The 25,686-nt window shown below is 44.9% G+C and overlaps 2 protein-coding genes across 2 annotated transcripts; one reads left to right on the forward strand and one right to left on the reverse strand.

Moving 5' to 3' along the window:
• Positions 1 to 2,466, forward strand: LOC110630245. Its single transcript, XM_021777645.2, has one exon. It carries the CDS (start codon positions 370 to 372, stop codon positions 2,212 to 2,214), a length of 1,845 nt encoding a protein of 614 aa, XP_021633337.1. The 5' UTR covers positions 1 to 369; the 3' UTR covers positions 2,215 to 2,466.
• A 2,753-nt stretch (positions 2,467 to 5,219) lies between these two features.
• Positions 5,220 to 8,503, reverse strand: LOC110630329 (F-box protein At1g70590). Its single transcript, XM_021777770.2, has 5 exons — positions 7,822 to 8,503; positions 7,302 to 7,435; positions 6,895 to 7,077; positions 6,271 to 6,455; positions 5,220 to 5,916 (listed from the first exon to the last, which is right to left on the reverse strand). Exons 1-4 carry the CDS (start codon positions 8,336 to 8,338, stop codon positions 6,288 to 6,290), a joined length of 1,002 nt encoding a protein of 333 aa, XP_021633462.1. The 5' UTR covers positions 8,339 to 8,503; the 3' UTR covers positions 5,220 to 5,916; positions 6,271 to 6,287.
• Positions 8,504 to 25,686: the final 17,183 nt, after the last annotated feature.

Here is a 25,686-nt window from a genome sequence, read left to right on the forward strand (position 1 = left end):
GCCAGTCCACTTCTCCAGCCTTCTCCATTTGGTAACCGCTTATTTCCTTCCAATTTCCAGACTTCTTTTTTGACTTGCCTTTCTCTTCCTTTCCACGCTCTTTCTTTCCCTTCATTCTTTAAAAATAAGAAAACAAACAATAACACAATTCCCCAGGAAATCAAATTACCCCCACAACACAAACATGCGACCAAAGAATGAACTAACCAACCATAATCCCCAAATAACCTTTCGTCATCGTCACCCTCTCCATCGCTTTCCTTCCTCTCTTTCTCTCTGACTCTTCCTCCACTTTCTCCCAATCCAAACAAGGTACAACAATAAACCCCTCACCGATTTCATTCTACGACTCAGTCAACCCACCTGTTCATGGAAGAGAAACGAATAGACGAGGAGCTCACCTATCCTATCCTACTCGCTGAGCGAGTCCGCTCTGCCGTCGAGGAGGCCGATTCCTTCAAGATAGAGTGTAGCAGCATCGGCAATTACGCCGATATGCTTGCCGAGAAGCTTCGGTTACTTGTCCGCTTCACCTGCTCTGCTCAATCGTTGTATGAGCGGCCTGTTCGTCGGATTGTCGCTGAGGTTTTTAAGAATCTTGACCGTACCCTAACCCTAGTACGCAAGTGTAAGCGCCGAAGTGTGCTGCGCCGGGTTGTCACGATCATCAGCGCCACTGATTTCAGGAAAGTGCAAAATCTCCTTGAAGCTTCTGTTGGGGACATGAAGTGGCTCGAGAGTATCTTAGGCTTCGGAAATGGGGCTGCAGGTGAGGATGTTGGTATTGATCTTACTCTTCCGCCAATTGCAAGCAACGATCCAATTCTCGCTTGGGTTTGGTCCTCTATCGCTTCTATTCATGTACGCCCATTACCTGAGAAAATCGAAGCTGCTAATCAACTCGCCCAGCTTGCCCAAGATAATGATCGAAACAAACAAATTATAGTGGAAGAAGCCGGTGTTCCACCGCTGTTGAAGCTTTTAAAGGAGACTGGTTCACCGGAGGCACAAATTGCCAGTGCCACCGCACTTCTATACCTGGCTAATGATCAGGAGAGGGTAACGGCTATTGTGAACGAACAAGGGGTTCCAATTGTAGTCAAAGTGTTGGCGGATTCACCAATGAGGGTTCAGACTCTGACAGCCAGTTTGGTAGCAAAAATGGCGGAGCATGATTCCGTTGCGCAGGATGATTTCGCGAGGGAGAATGCAATTCGACCGCTTGTCACACTGCTCTCCTTTGAGACTTTCTCCGATGACCAAACGGTTCAGCTGGGTAAGCAGAGTATTCATTCTATCGTCCAGATTAATAAAGAAATAGATAAAATATCGATGAATGGGTCGAAGAATAATCACCATTATAGGCCATACATGACTTCATTTTCGAGTTTTCACTCGGAGGGGAGTAGTAGAGGTGGAAATAGGAAAGATAGGGAAAATGAGAGGCCTGAAATAAAGCTTAAGTTGAAAATTAGTTGTGCGGAGGCTTTGTGGATGCTTGCTAGGGGAAGTGTGTCAAATAGTAAGAGAATAACTGAGACAAAAGGTCTGCTTTGTTTGGCGAAATTGGTTGAAAAGGAAGAAGGGGAATTGCAATACAATTGTTTGATGACTATAAAGGAGATAACTGCAGCAGCTGAATCCAATGCTGACCTTAGACGTGCAGCTTTTAAGACTAATTCCCCTGCTGCTAAGGCAGTTATTGATCAGCTCTTGAGGGTGATTAAAGAATTTGACAGTCCAAGACTGCAAATCCCAGCTATAAGATCAATTGGTTCATTGGCTAGGACTTTTCCTGCTAGAGAAACTCGAGTTATCGGTCCTTTAGTTGCCCAGCTTGGCAATACTAGAAGCCAAGAGGTGGCAACAGAAGCTGCCATTGCACTGGGGAAGTTCACTTGTCCAGATAATTTTTTGCACGATGCTCATTCGAAAGCAATAGTGGAGTTCAATGGTGTACCACCTTTGATGAGATTGCTGAGAGGGAACGAACGGGCTCAGTTTCATGGATTGATTCTCCTATGTTATCTTGTAATACATTCTGGGAACAATGAAGCTCTGGAACAAGCCAGGGTGTTGACTGCCCTTGAGGGGGCAGATCGCACGGTGGTTGCACAACATCCTGAGTTGAGAGAATTGGTGTCTAAGGCTATTTATCACATCAATCTCTATCACACCAGTGCTCATTCTCAAAGGTTTTCATATGTACCTTGACACTATAGCAGTTTGGGAATTCTCTTTTTTCCTTTTTTCTTTTTTTGGTGGGGGGGAAGGGGATTGATTTTTGTTGTTGTTCATAGTTGGACCAGGGTGTGGCATTCTAAAAGCAAGGCGTACAGAAATACATTAGTGGGTTCACCAGGGAAAGAATTGGAAGTTAATTGAAAGTAGAGTTTTCTTGAAAGCATATGGTTGGTTGGTTTAGCTTTTAATTAACATAATATCAAATTTGACCATTTTCCTTTCCCTGTTTGTTCACTTTAATTATTATGGACTTCCTATCTAGCTTGCTCCTGTAGAGCAAAATCGCTTGCAGGGTGTTCTTCCCTGTTTATTTGTTGCAGCGGCTTCTCTTCCTTGACCATTATTGGCTTTGGTTTGGCTTTTAAGAAGAAATGAATTTATTATCTCCTACAGGTCCTGAGTCTTGGATAATTAAGGTAATGATAGTCATTCAATTCCAATTCTCTGCTATTTCAAATAAACGGTCTCTAAAGGATGCCAAGTGCCAGACAATAGCAATCAGACATTTTGTTGACTTTGTTGTTGGTAAAGATTTTTCCTGTAGTATATTTTACATTTTTCCAAGAAACATACATATGTGATGAATCAGGGGATTTAAAACCACGACAAGAGCCTTATAAGTTTCTTCTGATAATCTCATTATACCTTGTTGTCAAATGCTTTAAAGAGAATTTATTAATAACTCCAGAAACAAAAAATGATGCGATGCAACTTTACACATGAAACATGCATAGCTTTGTTATTCCATTAATCCCTCTCCCGATAGTTGATATTTCTTGATGCTATCGTCATATATTGTAATTGTAGTTGTAGTTGTCCGACATGCGGCTTCTGTTACAATTAGGCGAGCAGATCTTCTTGCAATCTGCAGTGTTCTTGGGATAAAACTGCCTGCACTTTGTATAGCACTGTTCGTAACAAGGTTGATTGACATTTTCAGCAGGTTTTTCCCATGGCCAGGTCCAGGCTTCTCCAGCCTCAACGCATACAAACGTGACAAGCATTGCAATAATCATAATATTGGTAATGTTGCTGCTTGCCATTTTTTTCTTTCTTTTCCTTGGTCTTGTGCCTTTGCGATGAGTTGAATGCAATCGGAAGAGGGTAATGCTAAGAGTAGATTTCTACAGGATTTAATATGAGACAATCTTTTGTTGTGAGTATGAGTTGGCTTTAGAAGTAGTTGTGGACGTAAAGACACAGATTAGAGGTAAGTCGTAATCTGGTGCCTTCTTGTTTCAGTCTCATGTTTTTATATACTAACAAAAAAAGGAAAAAAATGGTTGGAGATGGTTAACAAATAGAACGTCCCTAAGAATAGCTTGACCAAAAAAAAAGGAAGGATAAGGACCAGGTTGGCTTTTCCAGGTTTTTGACAACTCTTCTTCTGGGAGGAGGTGGTTGGACAGAGTCTAGGTAAATATCATCCAGCAAAATTGAAAACAACGAAATCTGTTTTACTTTAAAATAGTAAACCAGGTCATTATTAATTTTAAAGTAAAATATATTTGATATTTATAGCTTCTATTTATTTATAGTTGTGATTAACGGGCATTAGATAAGAAAAAAAAACTAGTCTTTAGTTTATGTAGTATATAAAAATTCACTGGCTAATTCCACTAAAATACTTTCAAGATTTTAAAAATTTATCAAATAATCTTTATATTAATTTTATTCGTTACGATGTTATAAAAAATTTTAAAATAATTTTATTATAGATGAATTAATTAATATATATTTTTAAAAAATTGAAAAACTAACTAGTAAGTTTTTAAATAATGTAGAGATTAAATCGTAAATGCTTTTAAATAAATATTTTAAAATTTTAAAATTAATTTAATAATTTTTTTTAAATTAAGAGATTAATAAATAAGTTTTACCATTATCAGGAGAAAATTAGGAGGCCTGATATACATGTACTATTGAGGTTAATCATAGACCTTCAAGAAAAACAGCTCATACAAAGAGCATGAAGAAAGCAACGCTCTCTCCTCTCCCTAGAATCAAGTCTTCTTCCTGGTTAGCCTCAGAGAAGACCTGGCTACGTAGCTATCGATCCTCCCCTTCAGTTTTTAGTATTCCTTTTGCTTTCTTCTTTTAGCTCTCATTTTTTCTGTTTTTGGATTAGTCTCCTGTAATGGAGATTTAGTTCCTGGTAAGATCGGAATTTTGTGTTCAGGGTCTAAGTTGCAATGGGATGCTTGCATGTTGGAGTTGATCTTTCCTGGGGTCTAACTGAAGCTACTTCGAGCAGGTCGACTGGCGGTTGGAGAGTGGGTACCGAGATAGGCACTTCCTTCTTTAGGACTAAGTTTGTTTTGTCCGAGTATGCCATACCTGGTTCTTGGCTTGTGTGACGCTGCTTAAATCCATGTTCTTCGTTGCAAATCTGCGCAACTCCAATGGTTTCAATGACTTTGTGTAGGGGAACTTGGGCTTGTTCTCCTTTGCCTGATGGGTGTTGCTATTGAGAACGTTAATAAAATACCATTTTTAGATATCATGACTTCAACCAGGGTTTTGGATTTTATTTTATGTTAATTTGTTTGATCGAAAGTTCATAAGCTCTTTCTTTAATGAAATTTTATAAATATGATAAATAAATAATTAATTTGAAATAACATTGTTTAGATCTTTCTTAAATTTATAGTCTTTCCCTCCGCCTCTCTTTCACCCCTCCTTTTAATTTTTTTTTCTTTTTTTTTTTCTTTTTTTTTCTTTTTTCAATTTGTATCGTTAAAGAAGGAAGGGAGAGAAGAAGAGGCATGCCCTCTTTAAGTTTTTCTATTTAATAACCAGGTACTCTCTCCTGATCATAACTCCATGGCTTCTATTTTGCTTTTATTCTTTTAGAGCTTCAATATCTCGAGGGAAAGTTTTGCCTTTAGCGTTACGTTCATCTGTCATTACCGGGGATTTAGAAAACTATTTGCTCGTTATTGTGAATTTTCTTAACAAAGAAAAAAACATAATGATGATAAAATAAAAAATAGTGACATATATTGAACATTAGAAAAATTCACAATGAGAGTAGGGATTTCATCAGTTTTTATCAAATAGGCCAGGATAAAATAGAATTGAAAAAAAAGGGCATTTTGAGAGAGATTCATCCAACAGTAGGGTAGTTTGACATTACATGAGAGTAGGGATTCACATGGATCAACAATGAGTACTGGCTGTGGATCGATCAAACAATGCTCAAATCACACTTCCACTCATAACTTGATAATATAAAACACAGAAATCAACCAGCATTGATCAGAACTCACCCACCGCACTCCATAAATGGAACCATCAGCAAACAAATTCAGCAGAGTCACCGTCGCCTTGAACAAATGCAACCACAAACTGTATCACTAAACCACAGTGCAGCAATTTCCTCAGGGATTGATCAAGCCTTTTCTTTCTTAGCCAGTTAAGCAACATAGATGAGGAAAGTTGGCACCGGTAGAGGATTAATAAGATGCTGAAATTTGTGGGCACAGGTCATGGCAAATAATGATAATTCTTACGGGACCAACAAGTATGGTTAAGGTCGTGGCAGATAGTAACCAAGACAACCATGTTTCCACTGGATTTCTGTCAACGATAAATAAATTCAAGTTTTCGAGAATTACATGGACCCATGGATTCTTGAAACTTAATTGTCCAGTGAAGCTACTGCGTGACAACCTGATAAAATAAATAGATAAATGCTGTCAATGAATCTTACTGGTTGCTGTTACTGGGAGCTATACCCTCAAACCTCAATAAACAAGATAGATAGAATATTGTGAGGAAAGCATACGGTTATAATTTTTGAATGACATAGCATTAATGTGAGACTTTTTGAGGAAAGCATACAGTTAAAAATGCAAATATTATGACGTAGCATTAGTGTGCAGCCAAGACATGTTCATAACAAAGATAGTTAAAATTCATTGTTAAAAACTGTAACTCCTGCAACTCTCCTTAATATAGCAAACTGTCAATCCTCAATCATCTACATGCCACAGAAAGAAGGTTATCATTTGAAAATTCACAGACCTTTAATTTGAAATAACTCAGTGACACGAAGGCAAAGCACGCCAATTGTCTGCAAGAAGCATAACACGGTCACGTGAAGTTGCTGATAGTTGCTGGAGAATTACATTCTTGACATGAGCAGCTGCTGTCTCACCAGAACGAGTAGCAAGTTCCAAGTAAACTACAGCTTTCATCATCTCTCCTTCCTGCCCAAAATTTTACATCAAAGATCAATCCATAAAGTAACAAGTCAAAGTCTAACAAAGAAGTTCCATCTTCTTGGAGAGGTTAAAAAGCTTTTTTTTTCCCCACAAATTCAACTCCAGCCAGCCAGGCTGCCTGTCAATGCCATGAAAACCTAGATATATATCACTGGTTTGCAAAATACCACACTTTACTACTTTAGTAATAAGCTAGAGAAAAGAAAAAAAGGCATGAATCAAAGTGGTAATCTTTTTGCTCCCCAAATTTTACCCTCTGTCCACATTTTTTCTTACTTCATGGGCATCTTTTATTCTATACCTACATGAATTTAATCTTTCATAACACCTTGTGCTTCCACCAAACATTAAATTAATCCACTACAAGACCCACATTTCCTGAAAAATTCAAGTAATAGTGGTAAGAATTCATTATGCCACATACAGAGAAGAGGCCAAGTCCATGCTCAAATTGAGCTTTACTGTGGCCACGATCAGCAGCCCGTTTCATCCATTTCCTTGCTTGTCGGCGACTTTGGGGCAAACCTTCCCCAACTGAGTAACAAAGCGCCACATTGTACATTGCACGTACATACCCACCAGCAGCTGCTTTTAGATACCATTTAGCCTGAAAACAAATGACAGTAGTAAGCAATGACAGTACAATTGGCACAAGTGAACCGACAATTTCCTAACAAAAGCAAGCCCCTCTCAAGAAGAAGAAGAAGTAGAAGCATTACTAATAGAAACTTTCCATCAAAATGTCATTTTAAGGACCAAATCTAATATTATAGCATGCCCTATCAGAAAAGCAAATTCGTAGTCATAAATCACAAGCATAAGGACTCGTACAGATTCTTGTAGGTTATGATCCACCCCACGACCTTGATGCAGACAAAGTGCAAGTTGGTATTGAGCACGAACATGTCCAGCAACGGATGCTTGTGATAACCATTTTATGGCTTCCTTCGGTTGTGGGGGTTCAGCTGCAAACAGCACAATAATCATAAACAAGTGTCCAAACGCCATTCGAGCTACCATGCCCTCTTTACCACATTTTCTTCATGGGTGGCTAAATTTTTCAATGACAACATATTAACAGAACCCATCACCTAAACACAAGCTCATTAGCACAAATATCTAAGAGAAGCGGAAATTAATTATTAAAAAAAAAAAAAGAAGATAGAGAACTGGAGATTCTAAATTGACAGCATAAATCTACAAAACATTACACGCACGAACTCCTTTGATTAATTTGCGATCAGCACTTCCCAGTGACATTACCAGTACGAATTAACACTAACTAGCAAATAGGAAAAAATAAAAATTAGAAAGGGAAAACTTCAAAATAAGAACACTTAACAAAAGGTACCTTGCAAGTATGAAATTCCCAAATTACACTGTCCAGCAGGATCCCCAAGCACGGCGGCTTTACGATACAAGGAAATGGCCTTTTCTTTCCGACCCATTTCCCAGAAAAGAAGCCCAGCATCAACCATGGCAAGCGTAGAGCCACGAGCCGCGCCTTTCAAAAAGGAGTCAAGAGCCTTCTCCAAATTAGGACGCACGCCGCCTCGGCCGTGCTTGAACCGCTTGCCCCATCTTAGAAACATCATCGCCTCTCTCAAAGGGCGAAGCGCATCACTCCATGAGCGGCACACAAGAGACGCCGCTTGGAGGTTTGGCAACGTGAAGGAGGCGGCGATTTTGGTTAAAATATCGAAAGGAAGCGTGGAAAAATCCCTAGAATCAGAGGAAAACGATGATCTTGTTAATCTAGAAATAGATGGGATTGTAGTCGAGCGGGAAGAGAGGGCTTTGATGTTTGATAAAGGAAGAGATTTGAATCGCAAGGTATCTGATCGAGTAGGCCATGTTCTTTGTTTCATCTTTGTTTCGTTTGCTTTCCTTTCCTTTCCTTTCAGTGGACGAAACGGAAGAGGAGGGGGGATTGAACGGAAGGAAACGATGGCGGAGGAAACAGCGAGAAATACGGTAGGAAATGAGGAAAGGGCTCAATCACACCATCCTTAGCTTTTGACACGTCACTGCTGACATAAAAAACAGGTATGGCCCACCATCGGACAACTGATATCCCATCTGATGTCTGTTGGCCAGATCGCTAAGTCTGCAATTGACGGAAATGAAATCAGATTTCTTTGGGTCGGTTCGGTTTGATCTAGCGATTTGTTTTCTCCGGTTTGATCTTTAGGTTGTTTTGCGAGGTTGGGTCACCCTTTCTTTAGGCTTTGTATCTGTTCATACATTGAGCCTTGATAATGCAATCCTTTTACATGTTAAAAAAAAAAAATTCAATTTTTTTTTTTGGTTTTTTTTTCGTTGGTAATGTAAAACAATTTTAAATTTAAGGTTTTCTTTTAATAAAATTAATTTTTTTCTAATATTATTAGTTTGGTAAACGTTCTCAAATTTGATGAGATGGTTGCCAACACGCAGCTCTGCAAGTTCGAACTGCACCCACCCAGCTTTCGGCTGCCGAAATTTTCAACACTTATTTTGTGAAAATTTCAAAAATTCTATGAAATACGCATCTCTTAAAAAATATTTAATAATTTCTCTAAAATAATATTTGAATTTATAGAAATAAATAAAAGAAAGTTCAGAATGAATGTAAAAATTTGTTGGCTGTCAACGTTGTGCGTGGTAGAATGGAAGCTGCTGCTTCATTTCTTTCATGATCCCTTACAACTATAAATCAAATTGTAATATGATCAAATTTTGAATTAAAATTAAATTGGATTGAAAATATTTATATAAATGTATCGATTATGAATTTTTTTTCAAATCAAAATCAAAATTTAATCCAGAATTAGAATTGCTATATTCATATATTTATATATTGTAATGTATAGAACATTGATATCATTGAGTTTTAAAAATTTAACATGGAGTGAATCATAATTAAAAATAAGCTGAAACTATTTTTAATCATTACCATTTTGAATCAAAAAATAAATAAATTTGGGTGAATTGTTGACGGTAATAAATCATCGGTTTATTTTTAAACTTTACCTAAAAAAAATTTTAAAATTTTCAAACTTTACCTGAAAAAATTAATTTTAGATAAATTGAAGTAGTCATTATTTAAATTTGGATTATGATGACCGCTGGATTCCTTCATCCCGGTCCAGGGCCTCGACCACAACCTAAAGCCTACAAAGTAAAGGCCCACGTACTTGGCACCCAAAGCAAGCCTGGCTCATCTAACTTCCAAGGCCGGGCTCGACCAAACCTCCTCGTCCAGATCGACCCAGTCCGCTCAAAACAGACCCTTCCTCTCTGGCCCAACTCTCGGCCCGACCCAGTATCCAGAATGATACTCACCAGACAGCCTGGCAGATCCGCTCGAACGTACGCACAGGGAGAATCAGAGGCCGTTACGCATGGGACAGACGCCTGATACCCTCGTACGCCCGAATCTGCATGGCAGAGACGCGTGGCCCAATCCTGGAGAGACCTTTACACGTCACCAGCAAGCAAGACGAAATGGATAAAAGGGGAGTCCCCTCCTTAGAATGTTTAAGCTTTATGATTCAATACAAAAACCCTTGTAAACCCCTATTCTATTGGATCTCAGATCATCAATTGGCGCCGTCTGTGGGAAACGACGGAGATCTTTTCATCACCGGAGTTCTCACTCTTAACAAAACCCACTGAGATCCACGATGGCTAATCACCAAGAAAGTAACCTTAACGTCCCAAATGACCTAAGCTCTGCCCAAGACGGGCAACAATTCTCTTTTTCTAGCCCTACGACATTAAACAACCAAACGCCTATTCCTCTTAATCCCTCGTCAAGTTTGGCAGGGAATACTCCCGCTGTTACCTTGTCTAACCAAGATCTTCAAAAAATGGCTCTCCAGTTACAGAATACAGCCCACTAGTTAGGACAGATAATGCAACAGAGAGGCCTCAACACCCCAGCAAATACACTCCCGGTTGTAGAGGAACCTCAGACCAATGACCCCCGACCTGCACCTGACCGTCTTCAAACCAGCAGCCGCGATACTGAAGAAAGAGGAAGAAGAGCCGGCGAAGAGGAAGGACCGGAGGCCCGAATCCATGGGAGGAGGGCGAGAGAGATGATAGAAAATGAGGAGGTGGATAACTATTCCGCCGAAATAACCGGGTGGACGGGAACTGAAGCAGAGGAGGAGGAGTACCACCTGGAGAAAAAACTCAGCCCAGAAGACGAGAAGGTGGACCAAAAGTTGAAGAAACTGAGAGAACAGCTCCTCGCCGAGTTAGGTAAGAAGGACCAAAGCCAAACCTCTTTGCCTACTTCTTCCCCTTTCTCCAAGTGGGTGCAGCAAGAGACTGTCCCTAAGAAGTTTATGATGCCATCAATGGCGGCTTATGATGGAACTGGTAACCCGAGGGAGCACGTCATGAACTATAAGACCTTCATGGAGTTACAAACTCTATCTGATGCCTTAATGTGTAAAGTATTCCCAACGACGCTCTCAGGACCAGCGCGGGCGTGGTTCAACAGCCTTGAGGCCGGAAGTATCAGGAGTTTCGGAGACCTAGCCGTTCGCTTCATTAGTCGATTCATAGCCGGGGTGCCAGCGGAGAGGAAGACGAGCTACTTGGAGACAGTAAGGCAGAGAGAGGGTGAATCACTCAGAGAGTATGTCGCTCGTTTCAATACGGAGGCCCTGCAGATTCCCGATCTTGATGAAGGAAGGGCGGTAGATGTAACAGCCCGGACGTGAACCCCGGCACTGTTACCGCTCACAGCCCGTGACCTTCCTCTGGGCCCAGCCACTGTGAGCAGCTCTTAACATCCCTTCACCCTCACGGGTTCCAGGCAGGATTTGTCCCCTTGGGTTCTCGTCAAACGCATCCTTCCCCAAGTGGATTTGGCCCAAATTTCCCTTGGGAAATTAGGTCGCCTCCCCCACTGCTCGAACCCTTGACCTCCCACTTTAAGGGAATAGTCGGCCCGGGCTGTTACATAAAAAGGCGCCTTTTTATGTAACAGCCCGGACGTGAACCCCGGCACTGTTACCGCTCACAGCCCGTGACCTTCCTCTGGGCCCAGCCACTGTGAGCAGCTCTTAACATCCCTTCACCCTCACGGGTTCCAGGCAGGATTTGTCCCCTTGGGTTCTCGTCAAACGCATCCTTCCCCAAGTGGATTTGGCCCAAATTTCCCTTGGGAAATTAGGTCGCCTCCCCCACTGCTCGAACCCTTGACCTCCCACTTTAAGGGAATAGTCTGGTGAGAGTGAGTACCAGTTGTTCCAATTGGAACAATTGGTACTCACTCTCACCAGGCGACCTAATTCCCAGAGGAAGGAATTGGGCCAAATCCACTCGGGCTAGGGCAGGCCGTAATGGCTCCCCCGAGGGACAAATCCTGCCTGGAACCCGTGAGGGTGAAGGGATGTTAAGAGCTGTTCACGACGCCAGTGGAAAGCCCGAGGTGGCAAAGAGGCCAGGCGAGGGATAGCCCTGGGCCGTGAACGGTAACAGTGCCGGGGTTCACGTCCGGGCTGTTACATAAAAAGGCGCCTTTTTATGTAACAGCCCGGACGTGAACCCCGGCACTGTTACCGCTCACAGCCCGTGACCTTCCTCTGGGCCCAGCCACTGTGAGCAGCTCTTAACATCCCTTCACCCTCACGGGTTCCAGGCAGGATTTGTCCCTCGGGGGAGCCATTACGGCCTGCCCTAGCCCGAGTGGATTTGGCCCAATTCCTTCCTCTGGGAATTAGGTCGCCTCAAAAAATTTGGTCCCTCATTTGAGTCCACCTGTGTAGGTTCGGACCCGAGGAACCGAGGCCCCCAGCAGTGAGCCAGCTGCTTCAGAGTCTCTTCAGAGCTAGCCAGAGGTGAGTGGAATAAACTTTAAGTTTTAAAGCAAATTAATGAAATGTTTTAGCATGATTCACGCATCATGAATGCCATGAGATATATCAGGTTGATTGCATTAGAATTCACGAATATGTTGCATTGCATACTTTGTTGTTGATGTGGATGAATGTTGAATGATCCATTAGCCCTTTTATGTCATGATAACCTATGTGAGTCCAGGTGTGCCTGCTACGGCTCTACGCCCCTGGCACTATGATTGATTATGGTAGTCCGGGTGTGCCTGCTACGGCTCTACGCCCCCGGCATGTATAAGTAAGAAAGATAGGGGCTAAATGGTGACAAGTTCATCCTTGATGTGAAATGTTTGTGTTATGGCGCATACATGAAAGCATGATTTAAATTGATGTTTTATTATTCTGCTCACTGGGCTCTAGTAGCTCACCCCACTCCCTTTATCCCCAGAGTTGCAGGCACAGGATAGATCGGGAAGTCGGCTAGAGTGAAGTTAAGTCATGTATGATGTAATAGATAGTAGTGGACATGAATATGATGTAATGAGTATTTATGACTATGTTAATGTAATGAAAGAGTAATGTATAGTTATGTAATGATGATGATGATTGAGGATTAGTATGTGCTTGACCCTATGTTATGGTTATCCCCTTGACACATGATCTATAGAAATGTTTTTATGATGTATTTGATAGTCCAAGCTTATCGAATGATGAAATACCCCATTGGAGCATTTGATGAGGACTCCAGTGGTGGTTATGTTATTAGATGTGCACATGTTCAGGTTAAGCTTGGAAAAAAGAAAGAAAAAGTTTACAGTTTTATGTATGTTGTTGATCATGTATGGGATATTACAGGTTACAGGAGGTATGTTTGGCTTGCTACGGGTCCCGGCGGCCTTAAGCCGATCTGGATCCTAGCGCCGGTAACGGGTCGGATTTCCGGGTCGTTACAGAGTATGGAAGCTAGTGCCAAGATTCAGAAACAGTCAATGGCACAGGCTTCGGGTTCTAAGGCCCCCAGTTCAGGTTCTACAGGCAGTAAAAGATGGGATAGAGCGAGAGGAACAAGGAAAGGGTTCTGGAATAAAGTCAAGTCAGGTCTGGGAATAGGTAGTGGCTCAAGCTCTGGCACAGCTCCAGTCTGCAGACGATGCGGAAAACCACATGGAGGAGTTTGTCGGTTGGGATCTACAGCTTGTTTTCGATGTGGACAGGAAGGGCATATTGCTCGGGATTGTCCGCAGATGACTTTTGCACCATCCCAGCAGATGAGTTCAGGCAGTGTGGTACAGCCAGTTGTACGGCCAGTAGCTCCAGTCATGCCTCAGACTAGTGGCAGAGGCAGAGGTAGAGGGGTAGCCTCTACTTCAGCAGCAGGTTCCCGAGGTGGAAATCCGGTAGCCCCAGCACGGATTTTCACAGTGACACAAGAGGAGGCTAACACGTCGAACACAGTGGTGTCAGGTAGGTCTAGGTCAAGCAACAACTAGTACATCTCTTTACTATTACATGTCCACTCTAAGCTATTACAGATCTCTTTACTCTTTCTCTTTCTGTACTCTGCTGGACTGTCCCTGTACACTGTACACTGAACCTGCAAAACTGGGGTTAAGGGAGTGGGATGAGCTCTATAGCCCAGTGAGTAGAACAGTAAAACATCTCAGTAAAATATGATCTCATGGAATGCGCCATATCACAGACAAGCCACATCAAGAGTAAACCTGTCACCACATAGTCCCAGTAACTCTGTGCCAGGGCGTAGAATCGAGCACCTGGTCTTCCTGTCATATATGTATATGTGTATATAACACCTGTGAACTTACCATTGCCAGGGCGTAGTCAAAGGCTCCTGGACTTTGCTATATACCTGCCAGGGCGTAGTCAAAGGCTCCTGGTCTTTGCTATACGTGCCAGGGCGTAGTCAAAGGCTCCTGGACTTTGCTATATACCTGCCAGGGCGTAGTCAAAGGCTCCTGGTCTTTGCTATACGTGCCAGGGCGTAGTCAAAGGCTCCTGGTCTTCCTGTCTGTGACTATTGGATCATTCAGCATTTACTCACATCATCAAATAACAATGCAATGCAACATATTCGTGAATACTAATGCAATCAACCTATGGCATAAACATGATGCATGAGATATGCTAAAAGCAGTTTGTGATTCAATTAAAAGTCATAAGTTTAGTTCCACTCACCTCTGGCTCTGGACTGACTGACTCTGCAGGTTCTGAATCTCTGGAGCAGTACTCACTGCTGCTCTCTCTGGTTCCTCTGGTCTGTACCTATACAGATGGACTCAAATGAGGGACCAAACTAACTTATCAATACTTCTATTAAACTCCCCAAGAATCCCCTGAAACTCACTTAACTAGCCATGCAAAGCATGCAAAAGAAAAGCTGGACAGAACACTTTCGGCGGCAGGTTCGGCGGCCGAATGTCCTCTCCAGAGACGAAACTCAAGCACCTTCGGCGGCCGAATCTCTATGTTCGGCGGCCGAACCCTTTCAGGGGCAAGTTTCGGAGGCCACAAGGCACTCCAGAGACGAAAGTCTCTACCCTTCGGCGGCACCTTCGGCGGCCGAATCCCCCAAACAGAGCCGAACATGCACAACTCGCGGGGGCAAGCTATGGCAGCCTAAGCCACCATGCAAGAGGTTCGGCGGCCGAATGAACTTTCGGCTGCCGAACCTGAGTTCCTCCAGAACTCAGTTTCAACGACAAACCATCTCCTTCTTTCCTTCAACTTCTCAAACCATGCAAACGTCACCTCCTCAACATACATATACTCATGTATATGCTCACAGGGGTCCAAAACTATCTAAGAACCCCAAATAACAAATCAAACATAACACATAAAACATGTATACATACATAAATCATCAAAAACTACCATGAATAACCTAAGCATGTTGGGCCAAATCCACTCGGGCTAGGGCAGGCCGTAATGGCTCCCCCGAGGGACAAATCCTGCCTGGAACCCGTGAGGGTGAAGGGATGTTAAGAGCTGCTCACAGTGGCTGGGCCCAGAGGAAGGTCACGGGCTGTGAGCGGTAACAGTGCCGGGGATCACGTCCGGGCTGTTACAGTAGAGGCAATGCAAAAGGGAACGACCTCTGCCGAGTTCTTCGGTTCCTTGAGCAGGAAGCCTCCCACATCCCTGGCCGAGCTGATGCAGAGAGCGGAGAAGTATATAAGGCAGGATGACGCCTTAGTAACGAGCCGATTTGCCAAAAGGATGGCAGGAAAAGAAAAAGCCTCAGAAGAAAGGAGGCCGGAGAAACATGAAAGGAAACACGGCAAGAGACCCGAACCGTACAAGCAGGCCTGGGAGCGAAGGGATCAAAGGCCTCCCCCTCCACGGGCCCTTGAGCCAAGGTTGCCTCCCCCTTGGGTCCCTGAAAAGCCGACTCCATTAAATGCGTCCAGAGCCGAGGTGCTCATGGCTGTCCAGGATAAGGATTTTCTCCAGTGGCCCAAACCCATGAAGTCGGAAGCGGATCATCGGAATCCTGACAAATACTGTCAATATCATCGGACGCATGGCCACGATACCAACAACTGCTTCCAGTTGATAGCAGAGATCGAGAGGTTGATAAAGAGGGGGCACCTAAAGAATTTTGTAAAGAAATCAGAGGGACAAAGGCCTCAATCCAGCTCGGCGGTTCAAGCACCGAGGAGAACAGGAGCGGGACCGGTGAACGATGGATCCAGTGGGACCATCAACATGATTGTAGGAGGAACGGGAGGACGGATGGGTCGCCGAGGGAAGAAGAGAAATCGGGAGGGAGAGACCAGCAGCACCGAGGTCATGCAGATCGTTGACCACTCTCCCATGACAATCACCTTCTCTTCAGAAGATGCTCAGGGTATTCAGATGCCCCATGATGACGCGCTCGTCATTGAAGCCGTCATTCATAATTATCGAGTAAAGAAGGTCTTAGTGGATGATGGGAGCAAAGTCAACTTGCTACCATACCGGGTTTTCTAGCAGATGGGAATTCCGGAAGAACAGTTGGTCCGAGACCAAGCACCAATCAAGGGGATTGGAGGAGTACCAGTGGTCGTAGAAGGGAAGGTGAAGCTGGCTCTCACCTTGGGCGAAGCACCCAGAACTCGTACTCACCACGAGGTATTTTTAGTGGTCAAACTTCCGTTAAGCTATAATGTGATCTTGGGGAGGCCTGCGCTGTTCAATTTCGAAGCTGTCACCAGCATCAGGTATTTGGCGCTCAAATTTCCAACAGAAGAAGGAGTGGGAATAGTCCGGGGCAGCCAGGAAGAAGCAAGAGCAGTGTACTTGGCCACAGTAGCAGAACCGAGCTCCACTGGAGAAGCTCTGGATTTGGAAGTTCTAGAGGTTCGGGATGAGAAAACAGAAGCCAGGACAGAACCGGTGGGGGAGCTAGAGATATTCCCTTTATCGGAAGCAGAGGCAGAAAAAGTTTTCAGTCTCAACGCCGGTCTCACTAAAGAACAAAAAGCTAAAGTCATGGCCCTGATCCGAGGTCATGCGTCTAGTTTCGCTTGGAAGCCCTCCGACATGCCTGGAATTGACCCCACGGTAATGACACACAAGCTGAATGTACTCCCCGAAGCCAAGCCGGTAAAACAGAAGAAGAGAGTAGTAGGAAGAGAAAAGCAGCAGGCCACCAGGGAAGAGGTGCAGAAACTTGAGGAGGCAGGCTTTATTAGGGAGGTTATGTACCCACAGTGGTTGGCAAATCCTGTATTAGTCAAAAAAGCCAATGGCAAATATAGGATGTGCATAGATTTTACTGACCTAAATAAGGCCTGCCCTAAAGATTGTTATCCACTTTCTGACATTAATAAAATGGTCGACTCTACGGCCGGTTTTGATTATATGTCTTCTTTGGATGCTATGTCTGGTTATCATCAAATCCCAATGGAAAGGTCGGATGAGGAAAAGACCTCGTTTATAACTGAAGATGGGACTTATTGCTACAGAGCTATGCCATTCGGATTAAGGAATGCCGGGGCAACGTACCAAAGATTGATGAATAAAATCTTCAAAAATCAGATTGGCAGGAATGTAGAAGTTTATGTAGATGATATGGTGGTCAAAAGCCCAAACTTCCAACAGCACATGGCAGACTTGAGGGAAGTATTCGGGGTATTAAACCAGTACAGAATGAAGTTGAACCCAGCAAAGTGTGCTTTCTTTATTCGAGAAGGAAAATTCCTGGGATTCATGGTAAGCGGAAAAGGCATCGAGCCTAATCCGGAGAAGGTGGAAGCCATATTAAATATGCCAGAGCCAACCTGTGTAAAGGACGTCCAGAGACTAACTGGGAGAGTAGTGGCGCTCAACCGATTCATGTCAAGATCGGCAGAAAAGTGCTTGCCGTTCTTCCAAAAGTTGAGGAAAGTACCGAACTTCGAGTGGACGGACGACTGCAAAAAAGCCTTTGCAGAGCTTAAGAAATACCTTAGCTCACCCCATGTACTCAGCAGCCCTGTAAAAGGAGAGGAACTTCTGATATATTTGGCGGCCTCAGAACAAGCAGTCAGCGCAGTATTAGTGAGGGTGGAAGAGGGGGAGCAGAAACCCGTCTTTTACGTCAGCAAAGTACTCAGAGATACCGAGGTCAGATACTCAAACATTGAAAAAATGGCTTACGCCCTATTGCTAGCAGTTCGGAAATTCAAGGTTTACTTGGAGGGCCACCAAGGAGTTGTGATGACAGACCAACCCTTAAAGACGATTCTACGCAGGCCGGAAACTTCAGGTCGGATGTTGGCTTGGTCCGTCGAGATCAGCCCTTACTGTCTAGAATATCGACCCAGGACAGCTATAAAATCCCAAGCTTTGGCTGACTTCATAGCAGAGTGCTCATTCAACGAGGTGCAGGGAGGATCATCCTCAGGGACAGCAAGACAGCAATGTGAGAGGGAGCCTCATCCAGAATTTAACTGGAAGCTGTATGTAGACGGAGCATCAAGCACTGAGGGCAATGGTGCCGGAATAATGCTCAAGGGGCCAGAGGAGTTTAAGGTGTGTTACGCCCTACGTCTAGAGTTCAAAGCCTCAAATAATGTAGCAGAATATGAAGCCCTGGTGAATGGAATGTTGGTAGCTTTGGAGGTAGGGATAACCGACCTCGAGGTGAATAGCGACTCTCAACTAGTGATCAACCAGGTGACGGGAGTATATCAGGCTAGAGACCCCGTCATGCAGAACTACCTGGATAAAGTAAAAACTTTGGAAGCCGAGCTCATGGGTCGAGGAGTAACCATCAGGTTTCAAAGAATACCCCGAGAGGAAAATGAGGAAGCAGATCTGCTCAGCCGATTATCCAGAGAAGAACTGGAACAGCTTCCCGATGAAGTATACATACAACAGGTCCATACACCTGCTTTTAATAAAACTAACACGATATTGCAGGTAGAACAAAGCCCAACTTGGATGACCCCATACCTGAGATACTTGGAAAAGGGCGAGCTCCCCGAAGATAAAGATGAAGCCAGAAAGGTAGCAGCTCGTGTCGCTAATTACCAAGTCATAAGGGGAACCTTATATAGAAAAGGAAAATCCAGTCCATGGCTCCGATGTGTGAGCCCGGAAGAGGCTACAAAGGTAATGGAAGAGATACATAGAGGCTTGTGTGGAGCCCACGAGGGAGCAGGAACATTAGCCAACAAAGTATTCAGGCAAGGATACTATTGGCCCACTGTTAAAAAAGAAGCAGAAGAGTTTGTCCGAAAGTGCGACGTATGTCAGAGATTTGCTAATGCCATCAGAACCCCTGCCACTCCTCAAGCAAGCATATCCAGTCCATGGCCTTTCTCACAATGGGGAATCGATATCCTGGGACCGTTCCCCAAGACTACGGGGCAAAGGAAATTTGTAGTGGTGGCTGTAGAATACTTTTCAAAATGGCCAGAGGCAGAAGCGATAGCCACAATCACAGCTCGCAAGATGATAGATTTCGTGTGGGGGCATATCATCTGTAGATTCGGCATACCTAGAATGCTTATCTCAGACAATGGCAGGCAATTTGACTGCAGTACCTTCAGAGCCTTCACAACGAACATGGGAATATGGCACAAATTCTCCTCTGTGGCCCATCCTCAAACTAATGGCCAAACAGAAGTCACTAACAGAGCTATCCTCCAAGGGTTAAAGAAACGGCTAGATGGCGCAAAGGAGAATTGGGCTGAAGAACTCAACAGTATCCTGTGGGCACTCCGAACCACTCCCAGAACACCCACTAAAGAAACACCCTTTGCACTTGCTTATGGCACGGAGGCCGTAGTCCCAGTCGAGTTGCAGATTCCCACTCACCGAGTCCAATTCGTTAGTGAAGATAGTAACGGGACAAGTTAAGAAGCAACCTAGATGCTCTTGAAGAAGTTAGGGAAGAAGCCCAAATCCGAACTGCTGCTTATCAACAACGGGCAGCACGATATTACAACCAAAAGGTTAGAGAGAGAAGCTTGAAAGTGGGAGACCTGGCCTTAAGAAACCTAGAAGCTACAGGGAAAAGAGCGGCCGCGGGCAAGTTAGCACCGACCTGGGAAGGTCCATTCAGGGTGACAAAAGTGGTCAAGTCAGGGGTATACCGGATCGAAGATATGCAAGGAAACCCTGAGCCCCACGCTTGGAACATCCAGCACTTAAAGAGGTATTTCCCTTAATATATTTGTAAAGAAAAACATTGTATTCTGACACACATGAGTGAATAAAATTGTCTATACAATGTGATTATCTTTGTGAATAATACTCCTCTGTGAAAAAGAACGAATAGGGCTCAGAGAGACCCCTTGAAAAACAAGACCTCAATTAGACACAAAACCAGCGGAGATGACGAAGCGACAGTAAGGCCAATGTGCCTGAATATTGTGCAAAACCCCGAGGTCACCCCGGAACAAAAAATAACCAGGATCCCGTAAGATCTCCTGGCGCAAAGGCAGCCGGCGGGGCCCCGAGGTCACCCCGGAACAAAAAATAACCAGGATCCCGTAAGATCTCTTGGCGCAAAGGCAGCCGGCGGGGCCCCGAGGTCACCCCGGAACAAAAAATAACCAGGATCCCGTAAGATCTCTTGGCGCAAAAGCAGCCGGCGGGGCCCCGAGGTCACCCCGGAACAAAAAATAACCAGGATCCCGTAAGATCTCCTGAAGCAAAAAGCAGCCGGCGGGGCCCCGAGGTCACCCCGGAACAAAAATAACCAGGATCCCGTAAGATCTCCTGGCGCAAAGGCAGCCGGCGGGGCCCCGAGGTCACCTCGGAACAAAAATAACCAGGATCCCGTAAGATCTCCTGGCGCAAAGGCAGCCGGCGGGGCCCCGAGGTCACCCCGGAACAAAAAATAACCAGGATCCCGTAAGATCTCCTGGCGCAAAGGCAGCCGGCGGGGCCCCGAGGTCACCCCGAAACAAAAAATAACCAGGATCCCGTAAGATCTCTTGGCGCAAAGGCAGCCGGCGGGGCCCCGAGGTCACCCCGGAACAAAAAATAACCAGGATCCCGTAAGATCTCCTGGTGCAAAAGCAGTCGGCGGGGCCCCGAGGTCACCCTGGAACAAAAAATAACCAGGATCCCGTAAGATCTCCTGAAGCAAAAAGCAGCCGGCGGGGCCCCGAGGTCACCCCGGAATAAAAATAACCAGGATCCCGTAAGATCTCCTGGAGCAAAGGCAGCCGGCGGGGCCCCGAGGTCACCCCGGAACAAAAAATAACCAGGATCCCGTAAGATCTCCTGGCGCAAAGGCAGCCGGCGGGGCCCCGAGGTCACCCCGGAATAAAAAATAACCAGGATCTCGTAAGATCTCCTGGCGCAAAAGCAACCGGCGGGGCCCCGAGGTCACCCCGGAACAAAAAATGACCGGTAAGGACCTTAAAGGACCTCCCAGAGCATGAAAGACGGGATCCCCTAAGAACTCCCGGAAAAACAAAACAAGAACGGTCGGTGAAGGTCCCAAAAACCTCCCGAAGTACAAACTTCTCATATCATACGCAGGGACAACTTATAACAATACTGTTCCAGCTTCACAAAAAGAAGGACTCAAAGCTATCAAGCAAAAATCAGATTCCGACCTCCAAAAGGGGTTCCGACCTCTTGAAGGGGTTCAGGGCATAACAGCTAAAAAACACCGACCTCGAAATGACTGCTAATACTTAAAGCCTGGGCCGAGCTCCCAGTTCGGATAGTCCTGTACCCTAACGCTCGAAGTATAAAGGCCGAGCGAAAAGCCGAGCTCCCTCTATAAAAAGGCTCATAAACGAAGAAACCAGCAGAAAGATAAATAAAGGTAAAAAGGCTATACTCAAAGCCCAAATCAGTTTGTCTGGAACAGACATCCGAAGTCACAACCAAGAAGAAAGGGTTAAAAACAGAAAAACAGACATTTTAGTCGCTATTAAAAGATATGAGACTTGATCTCTCAGAAAATTAGCTAAGAACTGAGCTCACAACTTGACTGATTCAGTAGGGAAAAAGCTTATGAATAAGAACACGTAGTGTAAAAATTACAAGTATGGAAAGCAGAGATAAATATGAAGAACAGGAATAGTTCAAGGAATCAAAAGTTTCATTAAAATAGCTGTTACAATCTATTTTTCGGACGAAGTAGAAGGAAAAATAGTCCTCAAAGGACTCACATCTGTGAGAACATCCTCGCCTACACTATCTTTATTTACAGCTACATCTGGAGGAAGAACGACCTCCTTTGGATCAGGCCTCTCAACATTGACAACAGGGGCAATCTCTGACCCTAGGTGGGGGTCCTCCTTCTCAGAATTAGGGTCATCTCCCTTTGACCCAGGAACTTCCTCGTCCTCCCCCTCCGACTCGGATTCTTCTGAAGGAGACACAGATGGCCGGCCTGCGACGCGACAATCCCCTCTGGGCATAGGAAAATCATCTTCCCCATATAACACCAGTTCGCCATCCGACTCCACTTCGGGCTTACGAAGCTTTTCCAAAGGAATATCAGGAGCGTGTCTAGCTTCCCTTAAACCACGATTGTAACCGGTTACGTACATACGAAAAGCTTTCTTAAAAATAGCCGACTCCATCTCAGCAGAAGCTTTATATTATCAAGATGTGCTTCGCAAGCCTCAGTTACAAACGCCTTCAATTCAGAAGAATCTTTGTAGTCCTGAAGGTGAACCTCACAGGCCTGCTCGATCTTCCTCTTCAGTTCATCAGACTCTTGATACTCCGCTATATATTGCTCACGCTCTAGCTGAGCCCTGTCTTCAACATGTTTTACTACCTTGAGCAGGGCTGAACACTTACGTTCCAAGGTCCTGACTTCATGGTTGAGCTGTTGGTGGCGAAGGTTGAACTCTTCAGCCGACGAAGCCAGGTCCCTAATACGATCAGAGCTCGCACTCAGCTCCTGTTCAAGGACCTCCACCCGAGCTAGGGCCCCTTCCTTCTGAGCTTCCACCTCCTTCAGGTGAACCTGCAGTCCTTCAGACTCAGCCTTTAAGGCCTCATATTGACGCTGGACCTCAGTTCTCTGGCTCACAGCCTCATCTCTCTCTCGAAGGGCCTCCGTCATAGAGGACAGCTGCTTTAAAACTTCTGCACAACGAGCCTCCACGGCAGCTGCTCTCTCATCAGACTCCTTGAGGACCTTGCGAGTATGAGACAGCTCTGCTTCCAAAGACTTGGTGTGCTCTGCTGTCTCAGCCGCCTTCTCCTCAGCCTTTTTAATGACCTCCAGCGCAGAGTGCAACTCTACCTGGAGGGACTGGGTGTGCTCCCGAGCTGCTGCAAGGGCACCCCTGGCGTCACTAGTTGCAGACAAATTCTCATCTAAACGTGCCTCTTCAATCCGACGGTCTACAGACTCCCGAAAGGAGCGATCATGAACATCCACCTCCATAAAGAGGCCCGTCACCTAGTACGGAATAACAATCGTCAAAAAGAAATAAAGCAAATTAAATGAGAAGTGGAAAAGTAATTTACCATCAGAAGCATCTCCCTAATCGTCGATCCGAGCTCCTCACGAGAGCGAGACCGAAAGGACGCCTGTTCCTTGGTAGAACTGGCTAAGAGACCAGTCAGGGCAAGAAGACGCAGATCTGAGGCCTCGAAAATTCCGCCGAACATTCGCTCTCTAAGAAGTTCGGCAACAACACTGGCCGGAGATTCAGAGGTAATGCCCGACGCGTTTAGAGCGTTGTCAGAAGAAGACAGCGAAGGCACAGCAGGAACACTTTTCTCCTTCCCAATGGGAGGAAGAGCTGGAGAAGATCCTGTGGCGGCCCTGGATTTCTTCCGAGCAGGAGAGGGGAAAGATGTTCCAGAAGGGGCTGGGCGCTTATCCCCGGTCTTTAGTGGAATGCCTTCAGACCCCTCAAGCCCAGTCCCCACAGAGGCAGGGGCATCTCGGGGAGGAACATCTAGGATTTGGTCCTCTATGAGGATGATCTCCATCCCTGTCCCAGAGGCCTCCTTGTCTTCAGTAACGGGGGACTTAGATTTTCCCCCTGACACCCCTTCAGGAGAATGGACAAGACCCGACTCCACTTGTTCAACGACTTGGGTCTGCTCCACAATGGCTAGGGAGGTTTTCCCCGCGCCCTCCGAAGCAGCTGGAGTAGATTTAGACCCTTCAGCGGGCTTAAGAGTTGAGCTTGATCCACCACGGCTAGATGGCCGACATGATTTGGTACCGCGAGAGCTTGGTTTAGAAGCTCGAGAAGAAGCTTTGGCAGGAGGTCGGCTAACCTTTTTGGAGGAAACAGCTTGAACCACCTCCGCCGCAGCCTCAGACACCGAACGCCCAGCCGAAAAAGCGTCGAAAACCGCGTGCATATTGTCCCGAGACAGGACAAAGTTCTTGGGGAACTTGATTCCATCCATTTTAGCCTCAGAAGCTACAAAAAACACGAAATTACAAAGAGTCAGCATACTTTCTGATATCATGAGCAAAGAAGAAACAGAATCACTAGACAAAGCAATATACCCGTGTCCCGGATATCCCTAAGATTGGACACGAACATACACTTCTCGACGTCATACTTCCTTTCAACGGAAATCAGTCGAAGCAACCCCACCTGCTCAATAAGGCTTAATTGGGGCAGATCGTTGCAACCCGGATGGACCTCCTCCCAACTTAGATCCACCTCCCATGATCGGGCAGACTCTAATTTCAGCTCTGCCACAAGGAAATTCTCTACCCATCCCTTTATGGAATCCTTGTAGCCCGTGAAAAGAGACAACCCACTACGGGGGGAAAAGTAATAAAAATTCTGGGCCGCCCTAACCAGACGGAAAAAAGTGACAAACAGACATGCTGTGGGGGTAAAACCCCAACTCAGGCAGATAGACTCAAAACAGGACAGAAACAAAATAGAATTTGGGGATAACATCCGAGGGGTCACCCCGAAGTACCAGAAAACCTCAATAAAGAAAGGGGTAAAAGGAAACGGTAGACCGAAATCCCTCTGTTTGAGAAAGAACACTATACAGCGACCCCTTTGGGGATCCATCAAACCAGGAGGAGGAGGGTTAGGAAGGACTATCCTTTCGTTCTGAAAAGGCGCTCGAATAAGATACAGAGGAGTATCTAAGAGCCTCTGGGAAATGTGCTTAGTTATGTTGGAGGAAGTAATATGCGACCTAAGATTAACGACATCGGGGAGCTTTGGACCTTCCATGGAAGAACAAAAAGCGTACCTGAAAATGCAATAGGGTGAAAAAAGCAGAAGAGAGCTAGTTTCTTCAGAAGACAGAAAGAAGTCGAAATGAAAGGCAATAATGAGAAGGAACGTTGATTTGAACAATTTTGTCTTGGAACAGTGCGATCATTAATTACTCTCGAAGTTTCCCCTCTCAACGGTTAGATAATAACCGGCGAGAAGGTAAAGGGGCAAAAAGATGATCGCTGGGCTTATCCACATCCATCAAGAGCCAGGTCCACGACAACGACCCATCATTCAAAAGCCCATTCGCCGTTTACATAATACGAGCCCAACTCGTCCGAACCTTGAAGACAAGGCTCTACCCGGATTTCCCAGTTAGTGCAGCTTAACTTACAAAAATTTACCACTTCACCACCCCTATGGTAAATACCGAGGAAATAAGGGGGCAAGTCATGAAAAGGCCCAAAAATACAAGCAGATAGGAGCATGATAAAGGTCAGACCTGCTCACCACTGAAAAAGTTATAAGATTTGACTTATCGTTATTAAACAAAGGCTACGAGATCGAAAAGAAGCGATGAGGGCACTCTGGAATTGTACAAGAGCTGAGGGCTCAGAGTCCAACTCATGAATAAAAGACAGAGCTCACAGGTCAGATAGTCTAGTTCGGAAAAAGTTAACCGAAAGCTCAGTTGGCTAAGTGAGTCCGGAGCTCAGCTCATCGATTAAAAGCAAGAGCTCACGAATATGGTCAGTCCAGCTC

Source organism: Manihot esculenta, chromosome 13 (genome assembly GCF_001659605.2).
Source record: "Manihot esculenta cultivar AM560-2 chromosome 13, M.esculenta_v8, whole genome shotgun sequence".
Lineage (NCBI taxonomy): Eukaryota > Viridiplantae > Streptophyta > Magnoliopsida > Malpighiales > Euphorbiaceae > Manihot > Manihot esculenta.